Source organism: Anas acuta, chromosome 14, assembly GCF_963932015.1.
Source record: "Anas acuta chromosome 14, bAnaAcu1.1, whole genome shotgun sequence".
Lineage (NCBI taxonomy): Eukaryota > Metazoa > Chordata > Aves > Anseriformes > Anatidae > Anas > Anas acuta.
In genome coordinates, this window is record NC_088992.1 from 3,846,128 (window position 1) to 3,866,791 (window position 20,664).

Genomic DNA, 20,664 nt, shown 5'->3' on the forward strand with positions numbered 1-20,664 from the left:
TCTCAATGGGACAAGCTTAACTGATTTGGGTGAAAATGAGGGGAAAGCCTGACTGAAAGGGGCAAAGGGAAGAAGCCATGTTGAATCTGTCTGATTATTGGTGTGATTTAGAAAGCTGTGAAGGTAAAGAATTACAGAATTCATCTTTCCAGGAGCTCAGTGACCTCATCTTGTTTCTCTCACTGCCCATTGCTGCAAAAAGAGTGTCCAGTCAGCACAATATCCCTCTTGAGTGGGGAGTGACCGAGATCAGTAGTAAGGATGATATCCAGAGGATGATATCCAGAGTGAATTTCTGAAATAAGGGGTATATGTGTTAGTAGACTAACTGCTGCTGATTGGAGGGAGCAATGCAGAGATGCACGCTTGTGCAATGAACTCAGCCTACACAAGCAGTGAAAAAATAACTGTCTGGTGTAGGCCTTCATCAGGCTATAGCAAATAACATCAGTATTTCTACCTCTTCCTCGTTTCTTGTTGTGCAGAGAGAAGCAGTGGGTGCAAAAGCTAGTGTTTGTGGTACTAAAAGTGGGAGCTATAGTCGTTTTGTCCAGCTGCAGAAGTGCAGTTATAAAAAACAAACAAAGAAAAAGGTGCATATCTTAGTTTTTCTCATGTCTAGCCTTGTCTCTTCTAAACTAAGAATGCAGCTGTTGAAGTTTGCTGTAAAGACAGCTGGCTGTATTGTCTTCGTGTTACTTTGAAAACTGGTCCAAATGTTTTAATATCTCCTATTAAAGAATATTTTAATGTGTTTACAACTGTAAAGTGAATAAATAAATAATTAATTTAAATGGTTGAGGTTTATTCAGTCTTTTTTTTTTTCTTGTTTGTAGCTGATACTCCACCTCCTGCATATATGCCCCCTGATGATCAGATGGGGCAGGATAACTCGCAGTCTATGGACACAAGCAATACAATGATCCCTCAAATTATGCCAAATATATCTACCAGAGGTAAGTTGTATAGTATGTAAAAGTAACATTGTTTGGTTTCTTAGTACTCACAACCAAGTTGAATGAATAGCTTCAAATGATGCAATAAATCTGTGTTGATAAGTGGAAGTAGTCCAAGAAAAACTGGAGTTCTAACAGTAAGAACTACGAAGCAAAACTTGCCTTGCTCATTTGCCTCTCTTGCTTTTAATGCCTCAGATGTGTAGTACAGTTTATGATGAATTGAACTTTTTCGTTCTTAGAATTAGGGTTTTTCCTGCTACTTCTGCTTGCTGTCAGAATTGTATATTCACAAAGGCTCTGAAAATTGCCAAAATAATTAAATAATTAAATAATAATTAATAATAATTAAAAAAAAATTAATAATAATTAAAAAAAAAAGTGGAACGTTTCACCAGGTATCAGTCATTTGTGTTTTTTGTGTATTTTTTTTCTTGATATCAGACTTAAAATAGGAAAGTGATTAAAATCAACAGACTAGCTGAAATGCGTGAAAATAATTAAGACTAATCAGGACTGTTCTTGCTCATCATAAAAGTTGGCTAAGCTGTTGATTATTGATATCCTGGAAGACTTGCTTTGCAGTTTTAGTTTTAATATTTTGACATTTATGTAAACTGTTATTTCCATTTTGCTTATTTTCAGATGTTCAGCCTGTTGCCTATGAAGAACCCAAACACTGGTGTTCGATCGTGTATTACGAATTAAATAATCGTGTTGGAGAGGCTTTTCATGCATCTTCTACAAGTGTCTTAGTAGATGGGTTTACAGATCCCTCCAATAATAAAAACAGGTTCTGCTTAGGTTTGCTCTCGAATGTTAATCGCAACTCAACAATTGAGAACACTAGACGACATATTGGGAAAGGTAAAGCTTTGTCATATTATGCATGATTAGGAAGCTAAAGTCTTGTTTTTTACTTCTTTTGTTCTTGTTTGTGAGTAGTCATTGTTGCAGCACAGAGAAGCTGAAGTATTCTGTGGTTTATTATCTACTTCTCCAGTATCTGAAGACAAGTTACTTAGGCATGGTTTGTTTCTAATTGGTTTAGAAATGGCATACATTTTTCTTTATTACTAATTTAAAAATTTAACTCATTCTTACCAAACTGTAGTGTCATAGGGGCTTTTCGTTATGGTTAATGATATTCTGTATGTAGAAATTTTTATTTCAGCACCAAGAAACACACTGCAGGACTTCTGAAGTTCTATATCTGCTTCGTAAATCAAATTCTTCATACCACTTTACAGTATATCAAAGATACACTTTTTATTTTTGTTGTTCATGCAGGGTATTACACTGCTGTCTACAGTATGTTCAAATATCTTGCATAAGTTGGCAGCAGGACTTTGAAGTGCTAATGTAAAACTGCAAGGGCTCATTTGTCTGAGTGAATCCATGGGTGTGTATGTGTGTGGGAGGGATTCCTGGAGACAGCAGGTTTTGCAAGATCTTCTAGTTTTCCCGTAATGTTTGGCTGATAGCATGTATAGATGCGCAGTGTTCATCCTTGATGGAATGTGCTTGGATTATCTTAAAATGTAGTGCTCCCTTTCTGAGCATGCCCTTTTTTGTAATTAACTGGTGAAGTCCTGAGAAGAGAACCTGATTTCTATTGCACCAATCCAGAGGCCTTTTTAGCACCTAAAATTGTTTGATATGGTCAGGCTTCAGCTTTCCAGATGCAAGTCACTGTTGCTGATAGTGCATCTTCAAGGCCTGTCCTGTCCCTTATGAGGCTTTTAATTAGAAACTACTATAAACATGGCAACACTTTTCAGTTGTTTTGGAAACTGCCAGACGTGTATTAATATTTTTTAGAAATTTATCTCTGCAATTCTGTTGTCTAAGAAGGATTAATATAAATGAAAAACAACTAATTTTTTCTGAGGTGGATGGGAGTAGGGGAAAATGATTGTCAGATTTTTTGCTTTGACCACTTTTGATAGTACTGGCAGAGAAATGTTACATTTAAAATGGATCCAAGATCACATAGAGTAGTAGGAACTACAAGTAAATCTGGAGCTTCAAAATGCTGTGTGTCTAGTACTAGTTACTAAGCTAAAACTGCTTTGTAGTAGCATTCCTGAGAAAAATTCAGATTGGTTTGGGATAAAAGGTAATGTGTGGCTTTTGTTCGGACGGTCTTGGAGTTTTTTGCCTCCCAAAAACTACCCAATTCTATCTGCTGAACTTCTGTAGACATACTGTAGTGCAAGCACAAATGATTTCTAATTGTGCATTTTTGTTTTGACATATCAGTTTTCTTCTCAGACTGTTATATTATACAGCTCCCTTCTTTTTATATCTCTCAGTAGGCCTTTACCAAAAATAATTCAGCTAGCAAGTGGTGGTGGTCTCTGTGCCATAAATAGGGTTGTGTAGTGAAGATGTATTCTTGCTCACCCAGATTTTCTGCCAGCTGTTTATAGTTGATCAAGCCAAGGGTTCCTCTGTGTAAACTTCATTCTGCCATAGTCCTAAATGGATCTAGCAATGTTCACGACAGTTGTTGCTGTCTGAAAGATCAGCTTGCATCTGTTGGCTTGCTACAGCCTCACCTGGTAAACGATGGCATAGTCAGCAGTTGATTCTCTGAACCTTTCAAGAAAGACTTAACCAAACTGAACTAAAACACAACTGTATGGCAGTGGCGGGTGGGGGAAAAAGGGCGAAGATGTGGTGGAAAAGTGGCGGTGAGCATCCATGGTCAGACACTGAAAGGATTAGTGGCTTTTATGTTTAAATTTTGAGTCAGATGTTGTATGTAGTAGGAGCTTCAGAATATAAAGAGAGGGAATTATTTATGTGCATTGCTGAATCCAGGCAGTTATAATAAGTCTAGGGTCTACCTTGATTTTTAAAGTCCGTAAAACCTGATGTTATTTAATTTGTACAGATAATGGGACTCACATCTGCCTTTGCTTGAAAAAATAGGCTGAAAATCAGAGCAGACTAGGGATGTACTTTCTCATTCATGTCTATCACTACCCCTGCACCGAAGACTCTTTTATTTTCTTTGGAATTCCCATGGGTGGAAGCCAACAGTTTTTTAACACTGCAGTTTTAGAATCTGCATAAGTTCTCTAGGAAACTAGCTTGAAATAGCTGTTGACATGGGAAGTAGTTTTTTCGTTCTGTTCTGTAGTTGACGAGAGAAGGACATCTAGTGGTTGATGTGTAATGAAGCCTGTTGTATTTTGAAATGGAAATGTGTTACACTGGGCATAAGACGGTTGGGACAAAACAGCTTTTTCAAAAAGCTTGTTGAACAGAAAATTTACGTAGTTGTCTCTGATTTCAAGGGGATTAAGTACTCTATTTTTTATTTTGAAAAAGAAAAGTTGAAACATTTTTCTCTTTTTGTTCAAGGTGTTCATCTCTACTATGTTGGTGGGGAAGTCTATGCTGAGTGTTTAAGTGATAGCAGCATATTTGTACAGAGCAGGAACTGCAACTACCACCACGGCTTTCATCCAACAACTGTGTGCAAGATTCCTAGTGGATGCAGTCTGAAAATTTTTAACAATCAGGAATTTGCTCAGCTTTTAGCTCAGTCTGTCAACCACGGATTTGAAGCAGTATATGAACTCACCAAAATGTGCACCATTCGAATGAGTTTTGTGAAGGTAAAGAAATTATTTTGGGGGTACTTAAACTTATTGTGAATTTGGGTACTCAGCAGTAATTTACAATAGCACCATAGCGATGTAGCAAAGCAGTTCTGAACCTGATTTGCTTATTTTTAATTTTAAAATATGTTGAAAATGCTGACTTAGGAGGGAGAAATGAAGGAAATTAGGGTACTGGTGCCTGAAAAGAAAAGCACAGTTTGCCTGTTGAACATTGGCTGTGTATTCAGTTACTCTAAGTATTCTGGACAGGGTTTTAATCATTGTAGTTACTCTAAAGTTACTAAAGGAGATTTGAGCTAGTGCTCTGAATCTGAGCAAAATAAACTACAAGAGCATTACAAGAATGTGAGTAGAGAGGAGCGTAAGTGATTGAATAAAATTGTGCAACTCCTTCAAATAGTTTAAAAATTTAAATACAGTTATATAATTGTTTGTTAATATGGAAATAAAATAATTTAAATCCAAGAAATCAAACTGTCCTGTTATTCTCACAGTAGTGTTTCCTCAAAATTGATTGTCCCTCCAGTTTTTGTCACACTGTGTCCAAAAAGAAAGCTTGATACGAAGTATTCAAGGTTAAAATGAAATGAAGCAGGAAATCTTTGTTCCATTTATAAATTGACACGTTAAAACCAATGGAATTCTGTGGATCTTGCCTCAAGGATCTTTTTGTACCCATTGCACTTGCTATTTGGCCTGAGTTAGTAAATATGGTAGGGCTCCTGGTTCCTTCAGGTTAACCAGATATACCATTATATACGTTATACCCTGTCCTGCTCTTTAGATACATGTCATAGTGCTGCCTACAAACCCAAATGAACTCCAGGTAGTTAAATACTGCATAAGCACAGGATGAGACACGTTTCTCAAAATCTTCAATTGTTTGTTTTGCCAATGGTGATGAACAGTGTTCAGTTTGAGAGTGTGGAGGACAGGGAGCAGGAGGGAGAAACAGAAAAGAGATGCAGCTATACCTAGGAGTCCCTCTGGAGCTCACATAATGACTCCAGGTCTTGCAGAGGAGACTTGATTATGGCTTCTGAGCACAGCCTCCCTACCACTCCTTCCAAACCTGAGTTTTTTTTCTTATCTATAGATGATAAGATTTGTTGCTAGATTGTGAATTACCTTCAGATATATATCATAGATTACTTTCTAGTGCTTGTTAGTACAGTTATTTCAAAATGTGAGTATATTCTCAACTTGATTTATAATATTTTGTTCATTTTTATAGGGCTGGGGAGCTGAATATCATCGACAAGATGTCACGAGCACCCCATGCTGGATAGAAATTCATCTTCATGGGCCCCTCCAGTGGCTGGATAAAGTACTTACACAAATGGGTTCTCCTCTTAATCCCATCTCATCTGTTTCATAGTGCTGAAATTCTATCTTCAGCATTATTTTTAGTGAACTTGCTCCAACTCTAGAGAAACTTCCAGTATGGATACTGTGAGCTGTATGGAGAATGGATCTTATGGTTTAACTTTTTTTTTTAAATCCCGTTGTGACCAATTCCATTGTGTATAGCTGATCAGTTTTACATTTCAATTTGTTCTTGTGATGCTTAAGTGACAGTTGAGCCCTAAGGGAAAAAAGTCTATTGAAAAATTCAGAACACTTTTCCCCTACTTGGAGTAGAACTTAAACAGGCATATGTCTTAACTGGAAATTTTTTTTTCTTTTTGTCCTGTAGGGACAAGAATTATGAAGACTGACTTCAGAAAAATAAATACATATCATAGTTTGGGATTTTTTTTAAACGTTTATAAAACTGTTTGAACATGTGCAGCTCCAGCTTGCAAGCTGTATTTTTAGTGTAGTTGCTTAACAAATTAAGGTTGACATCTGTCATAAGCCAAATTAGACTATAATGGCTAATTTGCCTCAGATTGAACAATGATTTTTTTTAAGTGTACACATGAAATATACTTTTTACAAATATTGGAGTGGTGTAAAAACACTTGTCTATTGGAAAATGCTGTTGTAAACACACTGTATATTAATGCAGAGTAGCAGTTCTTAGCCTTTTCCCACTTCAGTTTTGTAATATTGCTTTTAACCACCATTTTAAATAGTAATTGATACAAGATAAACATCTTGCACTTTTCTGGAGTAGTAATTCTTGTTTTGCTTTGATTTACACTCATGCCGTTTGGATGTGGTTGCCAAGGCCTATTTCTTTTTAGGTACCTTTCTCTATTTTAACATAAACACTACAATTTGTAAATGCTTACTACTTTTTCGAAGGAATAAGTTTTTTGTTTTCTTTTCGGTGTTCTAGCTGTTTATTTTACCTGTCTGGAATTGATCTGTGTTAAGCTTTTTAATCTCTTGGTAGACATTATGCAGTATTAGTGATTACACTATTTAATTCACTTTCAGTATGAGTTTGAGTCTCTTTGAAGACTGTGAGTGGCTTAGCAAATTAGTAACTGAATGCAGAAGCTTTTACTTCCAGATCATATAATTTAATACAGACCTGTTGGTAATGACCAAAAGTAATCACTTCTTTGTAGCCTACATGAAAAGTGGTCTTGAGCCTGACCTTAAAGGCAGGTGTTCAGTCAGAAGACTCAAAACTGTAATTGGCAGCTTTATGGAATTCAAGGACTGCATTAATACGATGATGAAATTTCTCTGTCATGTAAGGAATCCTGTTGCCTGTACTGTTGTATTACTCAATTTAAACACTGTACTAAACACTAAAAGAAATCAGTTAAGTAACACATGCATAGTTTTCCCCTTTTAAATAATTAACAAAAAATGAGGTTGAAAGAAACATTCTAAGAGAATTAGAAGTTAATTATGTACAAAGTGCCTTTGCATGCAGAACTCATTTTCTTTTTTACTCTTTCCGTAACTCCACTTCAGGAGAGAGTTCAGTATTTGGGGGAGAGACTAAAAACTTCAAAAATGCAAATACTCACTAAAAGGTGCATTGCAGTTAACTACTGCAATCCTGAGACATCAGTTGCTTACACAAGTTCTTTTGTCTTCTGTTGAATGACAGTTTCTGCTCAAATGTGGAAATCATATCATATGGTACCTAAGTAACAGATCATCTTAAAGGAATAAAGTTGTTTACGTGTCATTAAAATGTTTCTTATGAAATGCCTTAAAGGAATAAAGATAAACTGTAACACTTCTGCAGAACCCTAATGTTCTCTTGTACAGGAATTTCTATATTACTTGGTGTTTTGCTCTTTTTTTTTTTTTTTTTTTAAACCAGTTTCTCCAGTGTGTTTAAAAACAAACAAGTGCATCTTCAGGAGAAGGGGAAAAAAAATCAATGTTTGCCACTCATCTTTGGGGCCTTCTCTTTCATTCTTCGGGATTGCAACCCACAGATGGTTCTGCTGATTGAATAAGATGCAAAGTCAGTTGGCCACAGGATCATACTTGCATTTTCCACTCCCCATACCCGGCTTTTGTCAAGTTGCTGAATATGTATATTTGACACTACAGATTTATTTTTTTTTCTGGATTAGCTTTTATAATAAATGTCATGGCACGTTGGATTAAGGAAAGATCTCAGTTGTAGGTACAAGATCTTGCTTTATCCATAATGTTTTTCACCTGGCTTCATCTCTGTTCACTTGTTTGGATGTGGCCAACTAAATGACTCAAGAATGGGTGCTGAAGTGGGAGTTGGTGAGTCAGAGCTGCTGCTTAGTGCTAGTGTTGTGGTTAGATTGGCTACCCATGCAGTGAACCATAATTTCTGCAATACTCTCTAGTTAACCCACTTCTAATGCTGTCATTAAGTGCTAAAGTACTCTGGCATTTCTGTGCTTGTGTACATATTCTTGATCTGTGATATATGCAGTGCTGGGGATATCCTTGTGGCTGCTGATTTTGCCAGGGCAGGCTTGCAAGAGCAGACCAAGTAAGATTTGCCTATATTCTGCTTCTCTGTTCCTTTTAAGTAGGACTTTTTTGACAGCTTCTTAGCAAACGTGTGCACTACTGGTTCATGGTGGTCCTAATCCTGCTTAGTTTATCTGTGCTGCTGATACAAAATTCAGGTGTCAGTGCATGGATGGGTTGGATGAGAACTGTGTGACGCTAATTATGTTTCAAGTGTCGTGGTAGCAGAGTTGCTGCTTCTGTTGCAGCATGCTCGTGTATGTCACTTATCCTAGATGGAGGGATGGAGAAATCGAATCAGCCAGTAGTGTGGTAGTGAAGATGGAGCCTTTCCAGTATAGCCCAGCTTAGACTGAACGTTACTCTTCAGTGAAAATGTTTTGGCTTTTGTAAGTGTAAGTATTTTCTCCTTTTGGGGCATGTTTCTACTTTACAACCAACCACAGCATTAATTAACAGCTTTGGCAATACCAGTAAAGAGCCTGAACCAGGCATATGCTGAGGTCTTCTGGGTTTGCTTTTATAGTCACTAAGATAAGATAGTAGCTTGGATATTCCTTCTCTAAGAACATCAGTCTTGCTGGTAGTCAGTCCAGCACCTTGTGTAAGTATTACGTTCATTTAATTGCGTTAGGCATGACATAGTTATACACGAAAAGTTAACATTGGGTTGTAAAATCTATAGGACCAAAGGAAACCAAAATAAAACTTTGAGTATGGCTGACCGATGAGAGAGAAGCCTAACAAAACAGCCCGTTAGTCAAAACAGTGATGAAACAGCCTACACATCACAATGCAGTGTGGAACTGTTTAAAATATTGGAATTCTTCTGGTTTTTGCCTGAAGCTATGACTTTTTTTTTTTTTTTTTTCCCCACAGTATTACAGTGTGAAAGCTGTCAGTTCTTGGACAGCTACTCTTGTAGTGGAAGTCTAGACAAACACTGAAATGTGTCAAGCTTTTTCCTTAGTTTAAAATATTTTTTTTTTCCAGTGTATTGTTTGAGTTGCCCAAAGTGTTGCTAGTGATGGTCTTTAGAGAAACCAACAAAACATTTGCTAAATGTTTTGCTTCAAAAGACAAAAATGTGACTAACTTCTTGTAGTTGTGACGTTTCTGTTTAGGAAGGAAACCCATTCTGAATTGAAATCAATAGACCAAACCATCAGATTACAACATAAATTTGCTTTATTGTGCTGCTCCATAAACCTGCTTCTGTGTTTGTTGCAAGCATAACCCTTATGCTTTTGTTTACATTGTAGGAAACACAGTTCTAGCAATGAGTTTTTCATTTAACTCTAAACATCTTTTTATTTTGTTAATTTTAAAATTACTAGTTTTTGCTATGTTATGTTTTAAAGATATTTTTTTGCATACTGCTGCTCATATTTCAATAAACAAACAAAAAAAAAATTGCAGATTTTTCTGATTTCCTTTATCTGTATCTCAGTATGGGTTGAAATACTTATTTACAACGGTTGCCTTATATTGAGTTCTTGCAACTCACTGCTGATGCCTTACCATGTACGTGTTCCTCCTCATACAAATGTGATGTTGTAATTATAAAAATGTTTTTCTATAGCTTTTTGCTGCAGTTCTCTCAGAAACATCAGCCAGCCAAAAATTCTGATTGCAGGAATTATATTCAGTTGCTGATACTTTTAAAAAATAGTTGCATCAGTAGTACAACGATGTGTATCTGTAAGTAATGTTCTGATTAGTGTGTTTTGGGGTGGATAATTTCTTTTTTTCTACCATTGTGGCTGGCCATAACCTTTTTAAACAGCCACTCATCATGTCTGAGTTGCTTTAGACTGATGACCAATAGTAATTGAAAAGAAAGCTGTGTGAATATCTCCTGAAATTCAAGTCTTGTTCCAATAAAACAGAAATTTAGGAGCATTTTAGCAAACTTTATGTTACTGTGTATTAGACTAACTTTTGAAGACTGAGGAGAAGAAAGCATTTCTCTTGTTTATCAAGATACTACAGAAACAGAGGATGAAATAGTAATTGAGGGCGTGCGTGAATCAAAAGAAGTCCCCTTTTTAGTAGAATGAGTGCAAAAATACTGAACCCCAATTCCACAGGAATCTGCCACTCCGTGTAAGATCTACAGAAAGGACAAATCAAAACCAGTACTGATTCTTTTTGCTAGCAGACCACCACCTTCCAGATACACTACACAAAGTCCTCAGTATTCTCAATAATAGTTTATTTAATAATGGTTTATTTTAGTTTGGATCTCCTGTGAATGTGCAATTGCAGCGTACTAAGAAGCACCCAATCAGGTAGAAAAGACTCGCACTGAGATTGGGAGATGCAAGGGAGAAAGGGGAATTTTTTTTTTCCCTCCTCATACTGCTTTGATGTTCTTCCAAGAGAATAATGGCCATGAAAAGTAGACAAAAGATTTACGGTGATAGTGCTGCTCAGATGATAGAGGCTTTTTTGCAGGTTAGTAACTTCTTGAATTACACATTGCAGTGGCTTGTTGGTTTTCCAGAAACTTGACGTGGATCTGTATTAATAGCTTTCTATAAAGTAAGAAAAAAAAAAAGGCTATTAATAGCTTTAAAACATTATTTAATAGAATTTAAGAGGTTAAGTTAATCCTATTACTCTGGGAAATTTAGAAGTATTTTAACAGTTGATGGTTACATCCTTGTGAGGAGCTAGCCAAAGTAATCTCAGAAACTGATTATTGTTTTCTTTGGGTGTTTTTTAAACTATTTTTTAGAAAAGAAAAAGCTTTGGGCAAACTCCACCTCACCCACCCCACCCCAACCTGCGGTGTGTGTTAAGTGAGTCAGAGGCCGCTTCTGTTCTCTGTGTGCAGAGCAAAGCAAACATGCAACTGGCGTTTACAGTAATGAGATGTCGGGTGGCCTATGTGTTGTGCCAGGAGAGATCTGCCTGCCCTGTCTAGTGCAGTGCCCTCTGCCTTCCCTGACTCCCTCCCAAGAAATTCTACTTACACAGAAAAGCTGTTCCAAGGAATTTAGGAAAAATTGGGAAATGAGATATTCTAGGATTGGTCCTGTCTGTGTGTGGATCCACCCAGCAGGATGCTGGTGATGGTCTGGAGTCAGTGCACAGAACATGGGGGATGTTCCAGGCGGCTTTCCTGAAGTGAGCACTTGGCATTGTGGAAATGCTGATTCCAATGACTTCTAAATTCAATTGACACATATTTACAGAATATTTACTTTCCTCCTGCTCGATCAGCATTCAGAAAGTTTTTACACCGAAGCTAAATAACAGGAAATCAATGAATTTTGCCTAGGGAGCTCACCTCTTTGATTCCATGCCTGTGTCACTGAATTTTGCACTGCACACTAGTGAGCTGGGGGCTGGAGGGGGAAGGAGGTGTGTTTGGTTGTGTGCTGTGACAGCTGATGATGTGACAAGGGGTGAGACGAGTCGGAGCAGAATCTGTTCCACCTGCTGTTACTAGAAAGCTCCACTGTGTATACCTGGTGTGCTTTCCAAATACTGCCAACATTAAAAAAAATAAAAAATAATAAAAAAATCATTGGACCATGCTCGCTGATGGCACTGGCTCCAATCCTAAATTCTTAAACAGCTAATCTTCTGACTTGGGATGTAGAGCCAGCTATCTTCTGTGTGCACTAAGGCATTTGTAGCAATCCCAAAGTACCTGTAAATTATCAGCCCCTCGGTTAAATATACGTTTTTAGATACTGCATCATCTTACTGCTTGATGAGTATTGGCAAGAGAGTTAGTTTGTGCTGACCCGTGTTTGGTAGGCAGCCAGCATTAGCAGTTTGGGTTAATGACATTCAACAGAAGTAATCATTCCCCTGAAGTTTTGGGTATAGAAACTTCAAAGTAAAGAAATGTCATCCTGTGCATTTTTATACAGATGTAGTGAAGATGGTTGGCTCTAGCTCTGTGCTCTGGGTTCGCACTCCAGCCACTGGCAAGTGTAATAGCAACGCAGAAGGAAGCTGTGTGCTGGCACACGGCTTAACCTGGGCTGAAAAATGCAGCCGACACGCACATGTTATGGAGTTGGAGGTAAGAGACTTATGTCATCGGACTTGTATCTGTCTCCAGAACAGATCACCTGCAGGAACAGCAGATTTCAAAATGGAAACTAAAATTTGGGAAATTATTAATCCTCACAGTGTGAAGCCATCACTAAATCCACCAACATACACTCTGAGCACTAATGTCTCAGTGCTGCTCCCAGCTGTTCAGATCAGGTGTGACTTGCAGGAGTTGGAAAGTCATAAAAAAGAACAAGCGTCCTTTAGCCATAAATAAAAATGCCATCTTCCTTCTTTTATGTGTGTTTTCCCCTACCTGAATGAAGGGAACGGGAGCCATGGCCACTTACCTTACCTAGGAAACCTTAATTCTCTGAGGGATTTTTTTTTGGAGTCTTACTGCTTGCCCAGGTTTTCTGATGTGCTGGGGAAAACAGCCCATCATGCCTTGAGGATGTGCCAGCTGTTTTTTGCAGGTAGGCTGAAACAGGCTGGTTTTTCCTCAGTCCTATATTTTTGTATTTATCAATATTTTCCTCTAAAACCATTGAGAGACTTCTGGAGTCCATCACGTAAGGACTAGACCTGAAGATCACTGGTAAGAAAGAAGCCTCAGCTGATTGCCTTCTCGTGGTGCTTTTGCATTTAAAAATAGGGAGCAAGCCTTAATGAAAGAAAACTTGGCCCAAGTGCAAATGCATAAAATGCCCATGTGATGGGTGCTGCAGCATTTTACAATTTCCAGGCAGTTTGCGTCAAATTCTTTTTGAATATATTGTTCTTGTTAACTGCCTTATAGGGCCACCTGGTCAAGTGTGCTGTACGAATACTTCTGTAAACAACATTTTTTAGGCTCTAGTTGGGTGCGAGTACAAGGGCAGGTCTGGCTTGCAGTCCTCTGAGTCCTCAAGTTCTCCGCTTCCCAAGGTGTGTCTGAGGCTGCAGTGGTGCTGGCTGGTAAATGCTGCTGTGGGGTATCCGGGGTCCGCTTAAAAGGAAAATACTGCAGCTCTAGCCAGAGCATAACATTGAAACTGAAATGATCAAGTAAATAAATAAAATCTAAAAGTTCATTAAAAAAAAACGGAGGCAGGAAATCCAGAGCCCAGCAAAGTGTGCCAGGCACCAAACTTTTCTTTTTTTCCCTGCTACCTTACATTTGTGCTGTGTTGATAATCAGCTGCTCTTCTAAAGGCAAGAAAGCAGCATCGCAGCTGTCCTGCATCCTGTTTTCTGGGTGAGATGGTTACACCAGATCTAGAGCTGGTGGCTGGGCAGTCCTGCAGCAGGCAGTTCTGCACCAACATCTCTGCTCTAGGACGCTAAAGTATTCGTTGTATCACAAGAAGTGAAGACAAATCTATTAAAAAAAAAATAAATCGTATGAGAAGTGCAATGTTCAGTTCTCCTATATCCAACGTATTTTGTTCGCTAGCCCCAGTGTTTCCCTTCAATGTATGTGATGGGGAAACTGCTGATAAGGCAGAGCAGCTGTAGGTGCAGAGTAGCTGATCCCTGCTTGATCAGTTCTGTAAAAAAAAAAAAAAAAAAAAAAAAAAAAAAAGGCAGGTAACTGCTGTCTCCTCCTTTTTTCCATAAAACATTAAAAAAGAAAAACTTTTAAAATTGACAGCTCTTTTGTTCTAAGGACAGGTGTGTTTTCTTCTGTACAAACAAGCTTTTCCCCTTCTTTTTTTGAAGTCGTACATCTGCTATTGTAAAGAGCACTGTTATTTCCAGGACTAAATACAAAAGTGCTGCGTAATCCAGTGAAATTCCTGTGAAATGGCATTTTCTGAAGTCTGAATCTCGAGCTGACTCTCAGCAAACCCATCAGCCTCTCGAGAAAGCTCGGAGCAGTGTGGGTGAGTTAGACTTTGGCTGGAGCAGAGAAATTTTAGGGACAATGCAAGACAGCACAGAAACTTCTCTGAGAGCCAAACAGGGCCCTGTGTCCTGAGACCGGAGAGATTCCAGGTCTCTGAACAGTCTTGCTCTGAAAGAAGTCTGGATAAAGAAATCTTTAGTTTTCTGTAAGAGATTAGTGTCTCGGTCCTGGAAATTAGGAGTGAACAGGTTGTGTCCACAGAGGTTATTCGGTGGGTTACCATGCTCGCTCCCTGGGCAAAGGCCTGGCCCCAGAGGGGGGATGTGATGTTGCCAGGAGGGTGAAAATGAGAAAGGGGAGAAAAAGAACTTGCAAAAACATGGCAGTGTAACTCGCTGCCCAGGAGGCTTTCTATATGGATTAATGGATTTAAACAGAACTTTTCTTCTTCAGTTTATAGTTTGTGTATTTGCTTGGGGCCTGGAGAGCTCAGGCTAGGAAGAGAGCAAACTGCTGCACGGCGAGCACAGCCCCATGGGCCTTCCTTTCCTCTTCTCCATCTGATTTCTTCTCTGAAGTTTTAAATGATCCAAATACCAGGTGGAAAAAGCTCCTGCTTTTCAGAAGGGTTAGGAGAACACAGGCTGTGGTCAGAGCAGAGCGGAACCAAACTCTCCTGCACCCACCTGCTGGCATCGGGTCAGGCCTTGTGCTGCCACGTACACGGCTGAGCCAGTGGGACCGCTTGTCCCCAGGCAGTTGGGATTGTGCCCTACCCAGTTATTCATTGACACTCCTCTTTGTGAGCTCAGAAGGCCAGAAAACCCCTCTGCAGGGTGTAACTCCAAAGTGACTGACTACTCGCTGCTCTCGGTGTTTGCTGACGGCTTCGTGCCGGTGCCAGGCTCCCTCTGTCCTCCTCTTACTGAGAGCTGAGCCGTGGAGTAGCCCTCATTGTGGTGATTCCTGTTCTCAAGTGGTGTCCAGGGATAAGGGCTCTTCATTTCTTTTTAAGATGTTACCAGAAGCAGGCTCGTTAGAGCAAGTGCCGTTACAAATTGCTGGGGCTCTGTGGTTTGACACCACGTGGATGGTGCAGCCATGCAGACAGCGCTGCTTCAGCACCAACCTGAGGCGTCCTGAATGGAAACTAAATATTTAGCTTACAGATTTTATTCTTTGCCCGTTGCCCTTGCTTTTATGACAGCTTTGTGTGTCCTGCTGATGAGTCCTTTCCAGGTGTTAGCCCTGATGGCCATCAGGCATGGTGAAAAAAATGCTCAACCTCTTGTTAGTGCTTGGGGGAAAGGGAAGAGCAGGAGGTGAATGCCCACCCCAACCCCTTTGCACGTAGGAAAAGCAGGAAGAATGGATCCTGCTGGCTTGTCCCAGCTGGCATTTTAAGGCACAGCAGCAGTTGCTCAGGCAGGGGAGTACCGTGCTGGTGGTGTCTGCTCAGTCTGGTGGGGAGCGCATCTCAGTGTCTGTGCCACCAGCTCAGGCAACCAGGTTCAAAGCCATCCGTGGGCTAAAGGGTTAAAACCAGGAGACTGAAAACTAACAAGAATAATAATCTATAGGCAGTGCAGCTTCAGATGCAAAAGGTGTCACTTCTGCTGGGTGGAAATAGTTCCCTGGTCAGAGGAAGAAGCGGCACAACCTCCGTCAGCGCAGGTCCTGGTGCAGCAGAGCGTGTGGCTGGGTATTGAAGGGTACGGATCCTCTCCAAGCCTTATGGGAGCCACTGATCCCTCAGAAGCAAAACACAAAAGGAAGAGCCTCTCTGGCCTGGGCCCACGTTGCTTCCCAGAGCAGTGTGCCCTGGACTTGTGGCGTGTCACTTATAATTCCCATGGGAGCTCGTCGCCTTCCAGTCTGCCTTGCAGAGGAGCTGAGCACGGGGACATGGAGAGGCTTCTTTGAAAGGCCTGTGGGGAAGAGGGGCTCGCTGTAAAGCCCCAGTGAATGCAGTGTTTGGGTCAGGGCAAGCATGGGACAGGCAGAAGGCGAGGGGACGGGTTGAAGGGTACCTTAGGGACCCTGTGGGTAGCGTGCACTCAATAAACTGGTAACAATAAGTGAACAAACACTTGGTGCCTCTCCTTGCATGCCAGTGGTTGGGAAGTGGATTTTATGGTCAGCTTGAATTTGGGACCTGGTAGAAGAGAAAATATCTGATGTTTTCTTACCGTGTATTTCATGCATAAGTTAAAATAGCATCAGCAGAGCTTTCTTCTGCAGTGGCTCTGGGTATCGAGGAAAGCACCGCAGGCTGTGCACCTACAAGCTTGCCCAGGACATCAGCACCCTGAGCACAGCAGCTTCTTCTGGGGCTGCTACTCCAACTATCAGGCTGGGGGGTGGGTGGGGATGGGATTATTCTGGTTCTAGAACATTTTAGTAAAAGTACTCTATGGTGCAATGCAACATGTGCTTCATCAGGTTCTGAGGCTTATGCCAGCAGAAATTCTTAGACCAAGCTCATTATGGCTGGTGGCTGAAAACAAGCTGTCATTACTTAAAAATAAATAAGAAAATGCCTGATTTGATAAAAACTCAATTTATTCAAAATGGGCTGAGATAAACACACTCAAATTTATTCTCTCTTTCAACATTAGAGTAATTATTTGGAATTACACCAGTTAAGTTTGGTTCAGATGAGATTAAAATCAGCCACCTGTCAAGGAATAAAATATTTAAGCCTGCTGTAGAGTAGACTAACTTTTTTGAGCATCATAAAACATGGTAACCAAGACAATGACATGGAAGTATACCAACTGTGCAATTTCTTTCCGTGTAAAAGAGTTTACAAACAGACTCCCAGGTATCCGCATTTTGTATGTGAGTGAAGCCTGTCTGTCTGTATAATTGCACTGTACAATCTCATTTGGATTACATACATTATGTACATATGTACACACAGCACTTCTGCTGTATTCTGCATGATAACAATGTATTGAGGGGCACAGCTTCTAACACCGCCTGAACTCCTTTCTTTTGATAGGTGATTCACTAGAAAAAAAATGGAGTAAAAAATTATTTTAAGAGAGTTTCTGGCTATCTGCAATTCAGCCATATGTCGAGACACTGCGGTTTTGTTTTATTTTATTTTTTGAAAAGCCCTTTGCCCACTGTGGGAAACATGAATACTGTTCTGGGATTCGTGCTGCATGGCACTGTAAGTGCAAGTTTATTAAAAAATGTCATCTATAAAATATCACGTCTGCTAACAGGGTGAAGCAGAAGTAGAGCTTTTAGTAGAAAACCAGATTGCTAATTAATCTAAAACAGTGTGTTACCAGTAACGAATGTTGAATCAATCATGCTGTTGCCCTACTGATAAAGCATGATTTTAATTGTTGTAGACTTTTAGAAAGAGCAAGGAGTGGAGATACCATGCACGAAAGCAACTGCTCCTATAAAACTGCTTTGTGGTTTCAGAAGTTATCTGCTTTTTGTACTGAACTCAGAGCACTCTGTTCTCTCCTTTCATTAGTTTACATACGATTAATGATGTTTATTTTCTCTCCTTCCTTCTCTCCATCCTGATTTTTTCTGGTTTCGTGCCGTGGTGAATAATTTCCTTTGTAGCTTAAGAAAGTTGAAAACAAGTTACCTAGATATTTATTTAGTGGTTCACATAACTGGTAGTAACTTAAAACCTCTTTGAAGATGCAGTAAAACATCAAAAAACCACCCTCAGCAGAATCAAGCTCAAAAACCTAAATAAACCTTTTTAGTTTTCTCCCGCTGCCAGGCATGACTCCCATTACATTACCAAACATTTTCAGAAGCAGTTGAGAGAAACAGGTCTGGAAAGTAAACTCTCATGCTCGGTGTGGAGCCGTTAGGTAAATACACCGTGTTTTACATTCAATGCTATGGCTTCATAAACGTGGGTAACAAGCTCCACCAGATGCACAAATCAGGGATTGTTGTTAATGCAAATATCCTTGTATGGGCACTGAATGGGGTGATGATGACATTTGCATACATATAGAGCTTAAACTGGAATCGAGGGGCAATTTATTATTTTTTTTTTAATCATGAAACCATATAAATTTGCTAAAGCATCACCTCTTTAGTTCATAGTAGAGCTTTTTATTTACAGCTATTCTGATTTACATACGGCATTTTTTTCAGCAATCTTTCCCTGCGATGCAGCCTATTATTTTAAAGAGGGTTGAATCCGCTCACTGACATATGGAAAAAAAAAATAAAAAATAAATGTCTTATTGCACAGGGTTTCTGGTTCCTGCTACTGTGGTAAGACATTGTTTCTCTCTCGTGTCAGACAGCTTGTGTCCTCCACGGGCTCCTTGCTTCTCGGAGGGATCTGTCGTAAGGAAGAGTAGCAAAAAAAGAATTTTTCAGCTGGCAGTTTATGAAGAGCACAATGAGCGTCACAGTCAAGAGCAGAAAGAAAAACAGAATGATGTAAGTCACCAGGTCGGGCTTATTTATTTCCCCTTCTTTTAACACCCTGGCTGTCGACATGTACAGCGCCGAGGAGCTCACGGGTCTCTGGGTGCTGCTTAGGTAGGGCGTGTTGGTCTGAATGATGAGGTGAGCTTCGGTGGCACTGGTTGAATTTAGCAATTCACTATACATGTTCTTGCTTAAATTTCCTCCACGGCAGAAGTAAAGAAGGAGAGCACACACGGTCACTCTTTGGCATAGGAAGGGAATAACACTGCTGCTCGTAAAAGGCTGGGAGCGAGCCGCATTTTGTCTAGGAGCAAAAGCAAATTAATTCCCTCGCACGGCTTAGGGAGTTTCTTTTAAATCTCCGTGGCTCCTAGTTACAGCATTCATCCCCGGCTAGGAAGGAAAACCGGTGCGGGTACCTCAGTCCTGCAGCGTGGGGGCTCCGGGGCCGTGGGGCGTGCATGGGAGCGCTCGGGGGGCAGCGGGGCTTTGGTGGGCGCCGCTCGCTCTCGGTCAAAGGGCAGGCACGGCGGGCTTCCAGGTGCTTTTCTGAAGTGGGATGCACACAAATCCGGGGTTAAATGGGATCTGCAGAGAGAGGCAGCTGCCGCTTTGGCATCCCGCTGGGTTCACAGTCGCCGCTTTCTCCCCCGGGATCCTCCTCGCTGCTGAAATCCCGGTGCTGGGAAGCATTGGTGGACTTTCTTAATCCCAGTTAGCGGCACACCAGGTAGCCAACGTTCAGAGGCTAGGCTTGCTGCTTTAGCCTTCCAGGCATTCCTTTTGGCTGCTTTGAGAGACAAAAAATAAAAATAAATTAAAAAAATAATAATAATCCAAGACCAAGGTCCCTTTGTTTAAAAAAGAAAGAGCAAAAAGCCTCCCCAGAAATTGGAGGGGAGCAGTTTGGAAACCTCTTCTCTGCCCTTGCCTCACAGCGCTGCGAAGTGGGACTGTGCAGAATTGTGTCAAACGGGACTTTTCCTCCCGACAGAGGCTCCGCTGCGGCGTCACTTGCTACCGGGGGAAGGGAGGAATTGCACGGGGGTGCCGGCGGGCTCTGAAGTCCGCCGTGTCTGGCAGTGACATGATGCTAAGGGAAGAGATCCGCCGATAAAGCCTTGCGAGAGCCCGGGGGCTCTGCTGAGAGGTTCTGAGCTGGGGGAGGGTAACAGAGGATGGGACAGAAAGAAAATTGCTTCAAAATCTCTTTCTTCTTCAGACCTCTATTGTTAAAATTGCTCTCTCTGGCATAGATAGAAAATGCCTTTTTTCTTCCTTTTTTTTTTTTTTTTTTTTCCTCTTGGGCCCCAGCACGCTCTCCAGCCTGACAATTAGCATGTTAATTTTTTTTTTTTTTTTTCATCAAATTGCTTTTATGCTGCTATTAGCTGCTGGCTGCTCGCCAGCTCCCTCTCGCACTCTCACTCCCGTGCATCAGATAAGCCCGGTTAATACTTCGGGTTAGCTCAGCCCCACTTGGGAAGGGGGCAAAAGGGGGATGGCAGGAGCAGGGAAGAGAGGAGTGCTTAGGGAACTTGACAAAAGAAAGTGTCAAACATGCTCTCCATCCCCAGGGTACCGGTCCCAGCAAACGTTAATGCTGCTTATGATGAGCCATTGCAGCTGACGGTCCAGGGAGGTTAAACATTTCAATTAGCATAATAAATGTTTCCGCCACGAGAGAGGGAATGAAAAGAGGAGAAATCCCCAGGTCAAGCAGACTTAAATCAAAGAAAACAAAGTCTCTGCTCGAAGGCAGAGCTCCTCAAGGCCTTGTGCAGCATCTTCCTGACTTTCTGACAAGCTGTGAGTGCCTGGGGGAGCCCTGTAGACTTCCAGCCTGTCTCTGAGGCAGGGGGTGGCTCCCGTGTCCCTGTGGCCTCATGCCCACATCCTTCTGCTCCTGGACCTGCCACTACCCGTGTGTTTG

The 20,664-nt window shown here is 40.7% G+C and overlaps 2 protein-coding genes across 4 annotated transcripts in view; one reads left to right on the plus strand and one right to left on the minus strand.

Annotated features, from left to right (window-relative positions):
- The window catches only part of SMAD5 (SMAD family member 5), a 29,546-nt gene extending 21,793 nt beyond the window's left edge, over positions 1–7,753 (plus strand). For all 3 annotated transcript variants that reach the window (XM_068698608.1, XM_068698610.1, XM_068698611.1), the window contains exons 4-7: positions 837–956; positions 1,602–1,823; positions 4,329–4,585; positions 5,826–7,753. In XM_068698608.1, coding sequence (XP_068554709.1) covers positions 837–956; positions 1,602–1,823; positions 4,329–4,585; positions 5,826–5,969 — 743 coding nt within the window. In that variant the 3' untranslated portion in view covers positions 5,970–7,753. The remainder of the gene's footprint in view (positions 1–836; positions 957–1,601; positions 1,824–4,328; positions 4,586–5,825) is intronic.
- Positions 7,754–11,646: 3,893 nt separating this feature from the next.
- Positions 11,647–20,029, minus strand: SMIM32 (small integral membrane protein 32). Its single transcript, XM_068698612.1, has one exon. The coding sequence runs from the start codon at positions 18,912–18,914 to the stop codon at positions 18,594–18,596; it is 321 nt and encodes a 106-aa protein (XP_068554713.1). The 5' UTR covers positions 18,915–20,029; the 3' UTR covers positions 11,647–18,593.
- Between the last annotated feature and the right edge of the window lie 635 nt (positions 20,030–20,664).

Bases quoted from the DNA above. Each gene is read 5' to 3' on its own strand.
- SMIM32 (XM_068698612.1), bottom strand. From the start codon at position 18,914: ATGTATAGTGAATTGCTAAATTCAACCAGTGCCACCGAAGCTCACCTC.